This window comes from Chlorocebus sabaeus, chromosome X (genome assembly GCF_047675955.1).
Source record: "Chlorocebus sabaeus isolate Y175 chromosome X, mChlSab1.0.hap1, whole genome shotgun sequence".
Taxonomy (NCBI): domain Eukaryota; kingdom Metazoa; phylum Chordata; class Mammalia; order Primates; family Cercopithecidae; genus Chlorocebus; species Chlorocebus sabaeus.
Genome location: NC_132933.1, coordinates 49,433,676 through 49,444,738, shown reverse-complemented (window position 1 = coordinate 49,444,738; position 11,063 = coordinate 49,433,676). Strand labels below are relative to the sequence as shown.

Sequence of the window (11,063 nt, the reverse complement as noted above, 5' to 3'; positions counted from 1 at the left end):
CTAGGGCCGATGAACTCAAGTAGTTTTTCAGATTTCCTGCTTTTGGTATGATAAGCCCTATCTGGAACCAGTCCCACAACTGCCTTTGAGAAGCAGATAACTTGTCTGATTCACAGGTGCAGTAGTGGAGAGAATTCCTGCCTCAGCATGAGTCATGCCTGGAGACTCACCCATTCCAGATATAGAAGATTATCAGGTATGATAATGGAGAATTGATGTTGGAGTGAGTTAAGACGTTGGGGATATTGTGATGAAATGAATGTATTTTCTATGTGAGGACATTAATTTGTGCCAAGGAGTGGATGCAGAAGATGTACTAGCATGGATGGAGTTGTGTCTCCCTAAAATTCACAGATAGAAGTCCTGGCCCCCAGAGTTTTAGAATGTGACCTTACTTGGAGAGAGTCTCTACAGAGGTCCTGTGATTAAAGTGAAGTTATGAGGGTTGACCCTACCCAACAGGATTGGTCTCCTTACAGATAGGTGACAATTGGTATCCAGAACTGTGAGATAAAAAATAAATAGTGTTCAAGTCAGCCAGTCTCCGGAATAATTTTGCAGAGGCCCTAGAAAACTAATGGAAGACACCTCTATCAACAGCATTAAAAGCATACGACCCATAGAAGAACCAAAGAAGCACACCCATCTAATCACAGGTTTCCCCTTCAACTCCCATTGAACATCCCTGGACAACTAACCCTTACTACTTCAGACCGGGAAATCTGATCACACTTTGGGCTGTGGTTCCTTGGCTGCAGGTGCCTCACTGTCTGACACGGATCAGAGTGGAGCTTGTGCTGCTCCATCGGACAACATTCCCTCATCCCCATGATGCATAGAGGCCAGGCATGAAGGTCTCCAAAAACAAAATATTCTAGCCTGAAGAAGAGCAGAATCAGGTAAATCTAAACAAGTGGATTCCATTTCTAGGGAGCCTAGAATAGGTATTGTTCCTTAAACTTTTTGATGTAGTTTTCTCTGTACTGTGTTTAGGTCCTTGCTTATGTTTTCAAATGAACTCCATGGTACAGGGAATGCTGATGAAAAGATTGGTTGGATTATGTTTGTCCTATTCATCCTAACTTTCCATACATTGATACTTCTTATTTGTTGTTTAAGTCGCAAAGCTGTTTCCCCTACTTTGTGTTTTCAGTAAGCCACAGCTTGACATCACGATTGCTCACTAGGCTCCCCTTCCCCACAATCACCCCCTGAAATGCTGTATCACATGTGTGAGCTTCCTCTGCCGACCTTCACATCAATCCACCCCTTTCCTCTTTCTTCCTATAATTCACCAGCGTCAGTCCCCTTGAACTCTCACTCTTCACTTCCCACAGTCCAATCGGAGTTCATTGTTAACCCTGTTTTACTAATGCTCCTCTTTCATTTCTGAATTTACCAATGGAAAACACACACTCCAGGGTAAAAGATCACAGTGGATATAGTTTCTGAAAAAGACATGTCAAATTACTCTGTAGACGTGCAATGATAACTTTAGAGATTTATTTGTATGTCCCATTTGACAGAAACAATGGCGATTTAAAGCAAAACAATTAGCATAATGATAAATAAGTCACTGAGTGAGATGTGGTGTTTTGGACCAGGTACACAGCTTTGTCTCTGGAAAGGAACAGGGTTCTGCCAAGGGTCTTTGGTTTTCAAAGTGTTGCTCCAGGTATGTAGGACCCCCTGGCGGCATCGTCCATAGGGATTTAGTTGCAGCTGATTTCGTGGGGATTTTTCTTCATCTCCTTGTGTATTGAGCATTTCTCTTCAACTATTGTCATAACATTTTCCTAATATTCTGCAAAAACAGAAAGTAACAAATCCCAGTGAGGGGACTTCTTGGCTCTACATGCTTTCTCTATGGATCCCAAGTGGAGCTCTGGAGGTGACCTTCCCCCACTTCCCATCTACACTATTCAGGGAATCTCTGGCTACTATCCTGCCCTGCACCCATTTCCCTCTTGACCAAAAGGTGCTCTGTCAATGATGGAATAATCTATGTGGCTATGTGTTGTGCCCTCTGGGGTGGTTCTTTCCCACTTCTGATGGGCTCAAGAAAATTTTGATTTCTGTCATTTATCCAGCTTTCATTTCACGGTTTGACTGAGAGTGCCACCCTTTACTGGTTTCTACACATAAAAGAGAAGGGTTGTTTATGTGATGTTTCAAAATTCACGAGAAACACTTGACAAAAATGGCCACATGTCGAACTTCAAGGCACAACATAATAAATTCCTGTGAGTTACAATCCCAGAGTATGTTATCTTGTTGAAATCCTCGGCAGCTATAAATCAATTGAAAAGAAAAGCAATGGGAAAGTCAGCAGCTACTTTCAAATTCAACAATACACTTCTAGGAAAAAGTGCTAAAAGTACAAAGACTTGGGACCCAGAAGAAAGCACAATGAAAGGTAACCTATATTAACATTAACATGAATATTAATATGCAGATCTCTTGAGGAAATAAGCATTATCTGACTTCTCATAAAGGCTGAGCATGCTTTGCAAAACCTGATGCTAGGGGCAAGAAACATATCCTACTCCTGCCTTTGGATTCATATCCTTAAATGACCATGATTACAAACACTGAAAACAAAAACATCAGGTAAAGAATCACAACCCTGTCCCTCCAATAACCAGGCTGCATATCAGTGCAAGGCTATTGTGGGTTCAGCCTGGGTCACTCCCCCTACATTGGGACAGTGACTGTTGCTCTTGTACTGCGAGTCACTCATTGGCTGCACACTGAACACTAGGGCATGAGCCGTTTCCGTGGACACACCCTAGGCCTACTGACACAAACCTGGAAGTAACAAAGGTTTCTGTTTAAAAAGAAATGAAAAGGTTATCCTCAGGGCAAAAAAAGATTCTGCAATAGTGATTTCAGAATCGAGGAAGCTGGAAAATGAATGGACTCTTGAAAATTTTATTTAGCTGTATGTACACTTTAACTGGGCCTCATTTCCTTATTTACATGGATTCGTGACAGGAGAGGTGTTGAAAACGTTTAGGAGGGTTACCTTGCTTCTTGCATCACTGTATTCAATTTCTCTGCTGCTGTATGGCATATAGTGAAGTTCTGGAAAATTCCACCATCGAGTCACAGGAGAATGAGAGAGAAAAAGGTAAAGATCAGTGCAATAATAATATCACCATAAAGATAACCTAGAAACATAAGTAATAAAAATAACTGTTTTGGAAACTGAGGAAATGAATGAAACACGATCACGGAAACACCCACTATTTTTCCTTGGAGCAAATTGCACTATAGATATATTAGAGTTGGCAATGTTTAGTACTGCGGGAAAAATGCTCGAAAAATTGCAGGATGCCACACGTCACATGCCTCCCAAGTCGAAAGGGCACCAGCCACCCCAACCTCCAGTGGGATTCCCTCCTTGGCGAGCCACTGGTCTTTTGGGCCACGTTCAGTGGCTCTACCAAGTCCCTTTGCGTTTCCGTGGTGCTCAGGCACTCCTGAGGGAGCACACTTGCTCCTGGTGTACCTGAGGACAGCCTTCGTGCCTTTGGACTCCGCGAGCTTGCCCATCTCCCCCGGCAGCAGCAGGCGCACAGCGGTCCGGATCTCCCAGTCGGTGATGGTCTGGCGCTTGGTGGAGCGGGCCAGGCGACCAGCCTCGGTGGCGATGCGGTCCAGTATGTCATGAACCAAAGAATCCATGACACTCACGGCCTCCCGGGAAAGGCTGAGGCCCTGGTGAACCTGCTTCAGCACCCGGCGGAAATAGGTGGCGAAGCTGTCCCTGCCGCAGTTGGCGTGGGACCTGCGGGGCCCACGTCGCCCTCGCTTCCTCTGCTTGCTCTGCTTTTGGGCCATCGTGGAGTTGGCCTCTTTGGGCTCCTGGGTGATCAGCTGTTCCTCAGAGATCATCTCAGAGGAAGGTCCAGCCATGGCGGAGACAGCGGCCATTAGATGACACGAACAGACAATGGCGGTTGTGGAACGGGGAAGCGGGGACACTTGGGTATGCAGCATGGCTCCACATCATGGGCCAGTTCCACGTCTGATTGGATGAAACCTACCTGTGTTGAAGGTGACTGGATGGTCCCGTTGATTCACGTCTCATCAACCAATCACAGTGGGCGTCTGCGGGCCTAAGCGCCCCTTGTGGCCTAACTCGGAGAAAGCTACACAGACAGATGCCCGACAGGGCAAAAGCGCATCCGCCCTTCTCAGCTAATCCATGTCACACTGTGAGCACTTTGAAGGGTGTCACTGAAAACTCCCAAAGTTTAGCAATTTCAGCTCATGATCCTTGAGGAGAGACAGACCTCCTGACCCCATGTCCATTATACTACAGGAATGATTGTGGCCACGTGTGGAACAATTCTCACCATCTCAGAATCTACTGTTATCCTGGGCTAAGCCACCCTGGCTTGAGCAGGAACTCCCTGACATGGCCACCGAGGGCTCCTGGGCATCCAAGGAACTGGCAGTCTGGCTCCTGGCTTCAGTTCTGATCAACATCTTCCGTGAATCAGGAGAACAAGAAATAGCCATAACACAACCTCCAAGCAGACAATAGAAACAGAAAGGCACTTTTATTAAAAACATATGACAGGCCGGGCGCGGTGGCTCAAGCCTGTAATCCCAGCACTTTGGGAGGCCGAGGCGGGTGGATCACGAGGTCAGGAGATCGAGACCATCCTGGCTAACATGGTGAAACCCTGTCTCTACTAAAAATACAAAAAACTAGCCGGGCGAGGTGGCGGGCGCCTGTAGTTCCAGCTACTCGGAGGCTGAGGCAGGAGAATGGCGTAAACCCGGGAGGCGGAGCTTGCAGTGAGCCGAGATCGCGCCACTGCACTCCAGCCTGGGTGACACAGCGAGACTCCGTCTCAAAAAAAAAAAAAAAAAAACAAAACAAACAAAAAAAAAAACATATGACAACACTCAACATTGACCAGGTTTTTAAAAAAATAAAGAAAAGGAAAACAAAACAACCACCACAAATCACAACTCAGAAGCTGGAAATGGCTAATAAGTTCAAGAGATATTGGGTTAAAAAATATCACCTTAAATCTCCTAGGAAACCCCTGAGGGAGAGAAAGGGATTCCAAAAATGAAAATTATGTGCAAGTTAGATAGATAGCTTTCAAAGTCTCTGATAATATATGTAAAGACGTTCCTTAAATGCATTTAAGTAACATTAAGTTGCAGGAATGGAACAAAAAAGATTCTTAAAAAATAATGAAGAAATAAAGGTCATCAATGAACTGTCATTTCAAAGGTCAGGCTTTCAAGTGTATTTCCTGTCATATATTTAACAAACAACTTGTTCTATTCCAAACAAATCGGCTCACAATTAAGAAGGACAAAAAGCCTCATTTTTGTTATTAGATAACATCATATATGGTAAACTCCTTGACTGAAGTCTAGTCAACGATTTCTAAACAGTCCCCTTTACAAACGGTGATTTTACAAATCTACTTAAACGTTTAGCAAGCCAATCTGTCTTGTAGTTTGGTACAAGGCACGAGAGACCTGTCCACAACAGTCTCTCTATTCATATCAGTAAGTCAACATGTTATTTTTCTTCAAAAAAAAAAAAAAAAAAAAAAGCAAACAAACAACAGAGAAAGAGCCACATCATTTTTCTTCACAATCTGCAAGGTTAAACATCCCAGGGAGGCTCTCACTGGTTCGTTTCTGGGTCACCTTCCCACAATTTCAGCCATGGCTGGTGTTAGCTCAAGGGCTGGAAAGCCTTTATTGCCTGAGCCAGTGGTGGCTGTGGCATAGCTGCTCTCACAGATGCTCCCATCATCCACGTGATACAAAAGTATAATATATAGTTCTTATTTTGTTTCTTTAATTCTTTATTTTTATTTTTGAGACAGAGTCTCACTCTGTCTCCCAGGCTGGAGTGCATTGGTGCTATCTCAGCTCACTGCCACCCCCGCCTCCCAGATTCAAGAGATTCTCCTGCCTCAGGCTCCCCAGTAGCTAAGACTACCGGGATGCGCCACCACAGCTGGCTAATTTTTGCACTTTTATTGGAGACAGAGTTTTATCATATTAGCCACGCTGGCCTTGAACTCCTGGCCTAAAGTGATCCATCTACCTCGGCCTTCCAAATTGCTGAGATTACAGGCATCAGCCACGGCATCCTGCCTGTTTCCTTAATTTTTAGTATAGTCATAATCTTTATTGCATCAGGCTGTTTTCTGTTTTATTTTAAGTTCAGTGGTACATGTCCAGAATGTACAGGTTTTTTTGACAGGTAAACGTTTGTCATGGGGCTTTGCTGTGGTGGTTATTTCATCACCCAGGCATTAAGTCTAGTAACCATTAGTTATTTTTCCTGATCCTCTCCCTCCTCCCACTCTCCACCCTCCGATAGGCCCCAGTGTGTGTTGTTCCCCTCTATATGTCCATGTGTTCTCATCATTCAGCTCCCACTTATAAGTGGAAACATGCGCTATTTGGTCTTTTGCTTGTATTAGTCTGTTCTCACGCTGCTCTGAAGAAATAGCCGAGGCTGGGTTATTTATAATGAAAGAGTTTCAATTGACTCACAGTTCACAGGGCTGGGATCCTCATAAAACTTACAGTTATGGTGGAAGGAAATGCAAACGCGTCCTTCTTCTTGTGGTGGCAGGAAGAAGAAGTGCAGAGCGAAGGGGGAAGCCCCTTCTAAAACCATCAGATCCTGTGAGAACGCACTCACTATCATGAGAACAGCATGGGGGAAAGCACCCCCACGATTCAATCACCTCCATCTGGTCCCACCCTTAACATGGGGGGAGTATGGGAATTACAATTCAAGGTGAGATTTGGGTGGGGGACACAGAGCCAAACAGTGTCACTGTTCTTGCATTAGTTTGCTGAGGATAATGGCCTCCAGCTCCATCCAAGTCCTTGCAAAGGACATGATGTTGTTCTATTTTATGGAGGCATAGTATTCCACAGTGTATATGTACTACAGTTTCTTTATCCAGCCTATCACTGATGGGCATTTGGGTTGATTTCATGTCCTTGCTATTGTGAATAGTGCTGCAATGAGTATACACATGCACGCATTTGTATAATAGAACGATTACTATTCCTTTGTGTATATGCCCAGTAATGGCATTGCTCAGTGAAATGGTATTTCAAACTTCAGGTCTTTCGGGAATTGCCACACCGTCTTCCACAAAGGTTGAACTAATTCACACTCCCCAAAGTCAGTGCGTAAGCATCCCTTTCTCTCCACAAACTTGCCAGCATCTGTTATTTTTGGACTTCATCAAAATAGCCATTCTGACTGATGTGAGACGATATCTCATATTGGTTTTGATTTGCATTTCTCTAATATCAGTGATGTTGACCTTTTTTTTATTTGCTTGTTGGCACTATGTAGGTCTTCTTTTGAGAAGTGTCTGTTCATGTCCTTTGCTGATTTTTTAATGGGATTGTTTGTTTCTTGTAAATGTGGTTAAGTTCCTTACAGATGCTGGATATTACACTTTGTCAGATGAATCGTTTGCAAAAATGTTCTCCCATTCAGTAGGTTGTGTGTTTACTGTGTTGAGAGTTTCTTTTGCAGTACAGAAGCTCTTTAGTTTAATTAGATACCATTTGTCAATTTTTGCTTTTGTTGGAATTTCTTTTGGCATCTTAGTCATGAAGTCTTTGCTTGGTACTGGTGCCCATGTCCTGAATGGTGTAGCCTAGGTTGCCTTCCAGGGTTTTTATAGTTTTGGGTTTTACTTTTAAGTCTTTAATTCATCTCATGTTAATTTTTGTATATGGTGTAAGGAAGGGGGTCCAGGTTCAATCTTCAACCTATGGCTAGCCAGCACATCCAGCACCATTTTTTGCATAGGGAATCCTCTCCACATTGCTTGTTTTTGTGAGGTTTGTCGAAGATCATATAGTTGTAGGTGTGCAGTCTTTATTTCTGGGTTTGTCACAAAATAATAATAATTTCTGCATTCTCTCTTATGTTATATTGGTCTGCGTGTCCATTTTTGTACTGGTACTGTAACCCTTGAGTATAGTTTGAAGTCGGGTAGCGTGATGCCTCCAGCTTCCTTCCTTTTGCTTAAGATTGTGTTGGGCTATTTGGGCTCTTTTGTTGATTTGGGGTGAACTTTAGAATATTTTTTCCAGTGCTGTGGAGAATGTCAATGGTAGTTTAATGGGAATAGCATTGAATCTGTAAACTGCTTTGGGCAGTATGGTCATTTTAATGATACTGATTCTTCCTATGCATGAGCATGGAATGTTTTTCCATTGTTTGTGTCACCTCTGATTTCTTTGAGCCATGGTTTGCAGTTCTCCTTGTAGAGATCTTTCACTGTCCTGGCTAGCTGTCTTCCTAGGCATTTTATTCTTTTTGTGGCAAATGTGAATGGGAGTTCCTTCGTGATTTGTCTCTCGGCTTCATTGTTGTGGATGTACAAGAGTGCTAGTGATTTTTGCACATTGGTTTTGTATCCTGAGGATTTGCTGAAGTTGTTTATTAGCTTGAGAAACATTTAGGCTGAGACGATGGGGCTTTCTAGATATAGGATCATGTTGTCTGAAAACAGGGACATGATTTTGATTTCTTATCTTCCTATTTGAATGCTCTTCATTCCTTTCTATTGCCTGATTGCCCAGGCCGGAGCTCCCAAGACTATGTTGAATCAGAGTGGTGAGAGAGGGCGTCCTTGTCTTGGGCCAGTTTCCAAGGGGAGTGCTTCCAGCTTTTGCCCATTCAGTATGGTGTTGGCTTTGGGTTTGTCATAAATAGCTCTTATTATTTTGAGGTGTGTTCCTTCAGCATATAGTTTATTGAGAGTTTTTAACTTGAAGGGGAGTTGAATTTTATCAAAAGTCTTTTCTGCATCTATTGAGATAAACATGTGGTTTTTCTTTTTTTTTTTTTTCAATCATCACTAAATTTTTTTTTAAATTATTATTATTATACTTTAAGTTCTAGGGTACATGTGCATAACGTGCAGGTTTGTTACGTATGTATACTTGTGCCATGTTGCTGGTTTTTCTCTTTAGTGCTGTTTATGTGATGAATCACAACTGTTGCTTTGCATATGTTGAACTGACCTTGCATCACGGGAGTCCTGGGATGAAGCTCACATGATCGTGGTGGATACGCTTTTTGATGTGCTGCTGGATTCGATTTGCCAGTATTTTGTTGAGGATGTTTGCATCAGTGTTTATCAAGGATATGAGCCTGAAGGGTTTTCTTTTTCTGTTGTATTTCTCTTTCATCAGTTTTATACAATCATTGTTTTATTCCTCTTGTTAATCCATTCTATTACCTTTCCTTCTTGGCACCTCCAGTCATCTTCTTGTGATCATTTTAAATCTCTTTAAATTACATTCTTGAGAAACTTCCTTAACAAAAATTTGTTGTTATCTACACTAAGAGTTTCCCATTTCTCTCAAATCTCATCATTTCTGACTTAGGTCCTGGAAGAAATGGACTCTGAAATAAAGTTTAGTGCATGGGAAACTTATTCATGGTCAATAGCTGAGGAAGGGTCAGGAGGCAGGCAGGACTGGGAACAGAGAGAAGTGCATCTCGAGTGCAAGGCCAGTGGAATCCTATTCTGTTCCCAGGGTGAGATCTGAAGATAAAGGGGCCCATCAGGATATTCGCCATTGTGCTGAAATACCAGACTGTTCCACTTCTCCTGGATCAGGCAGTGTGTATGGACAAGGCAGCTAAGAGTAGCTACAGTAATACCGGAAAGGACTAATGGCTCAGGACTGGCACCTGCTTGCATTCCCAAAACCCGAAACAGCAAATCCATCCTTAAAGGGGACCCTGGCTCGTCCATGTTTACCACAGCCTCATTCTCAAATAATACTTTAGCTAGCAATGACATTCTGTGTTGACACACAACTCCTCTGCTTTTGAGTTTTATTTATTGATATAAGGAGGTTCACTGTCAAACTATTTGTTATTCCTTTATAGGCCTTGCAGTTGTCTTTTTTTCTTTTCTTAGCTATTGTGATTTCTGCTTTCACTTTTCTTAAGCTTTAGAAGGATGGGAACAGGTGTCCTCCCTGAAGGTAGTTTATCATGTCTTCCTTCAATTCTGTAAAATTACCAGCGATTTTCCCTTTGATTAGAATTCTTTCCAACTTGCCCAGTATTACTTATGAGATATACTTTGTGCCTTTTAGTCAGATCCTTAAGGTTTATCAGTTCTCCTCACTCCTTTCTCACGAGTTATGTCCCTATGAAATTTTCACAATGACTTTACATCTGTCTTCTCATTCTCCAATTCTCAGTCCAACTGTGTCTATTCTGCTATTTAAAATTTCTTTAATTTTGTGATATAGCCATTCAAGTTTCATATTTTGACAAAGCTCCATGACATAGGCCTGGGCAATGATTTTTTGGATATGACCCTGAAAGCCCAGGCAACAAAAGTAAAAAGTAGACAAATGCGATGGTGTCAAATTAAAGACGTTTTTACAGAAAAAGAATAAATAATAGAGTGAGGAGACAACGTGTTACCCAATTTAATGCCTACAGGACCTAGTTAAATTTCTACCCTGCCTTAACTCTGCTTGTCTTTAGGAAGCAGGATACCTGACATCAGAATTTCCCCATCGTGACTAAACCGGCCGAGACTGATGGGATGCAACATGGCAGCTCAATTGATCTTTAAAGAAACTGGAACTTCATTATAATCTAATTCCCATACGAACTGACACACCCACCAGCGCCACAACAGTTGACAATCACTGTGACAATGACTGAAAGAAACCTTGAATGGGCAATAAGGTAGGTGGCATTCTGTTTTCGAGAAGTCCTGCACCTATTCACAGAAAAGAAATAAATATTCCTCCCCTTGCTTCTAATGCCCAATCCCTTCGTTAAAAATCCCCTGTATTTGTGATATTCTCCCTCTCCCGAGCTGAGAAGTTGATTTGTGAGCCAACCTCCTGCTTGTGAAGTCCATGGCCATGGAATAAAGCCTGCACTGCCTGACACTCACTTGCAGTTTATCATACTGGCTTCACAACACCAAACAGGGAAAGATACCACCTTTCAGGGGACCCCTTTCATAGGCAACAAGCCCACAGAATGCGAG

The 11,063-nt window shown here is 42.7% G+C and overlaps 1 protein-coding gene across 1 annotated transcript; it reads right to left on the bottom strand.

The window, feature by feature from the left end:
- Window positions 1-3,047: 3,047 nt before the first annotated feature.
- On the bottom strand, window positions 3,048-4,002 carry LOC103232429 (histone H2B type W-T-like). Its single transcript, XM_007992439.2, has 2 exons — window positions 3,512-4,002; window positions 3,048-3,084 (listed from the first exon to the last, which is right to left on the bottom strand). Exons 1-2 carry the CDS (start codon window positions 4,000-4,002, stop codon window positions 3,048-3,050), a joined length of 528 nt encoding a protein of 175 aa, XP_007990630.2.
- Window positions 4,003-11,063: the final 7,061 nt, after the last annotated feature.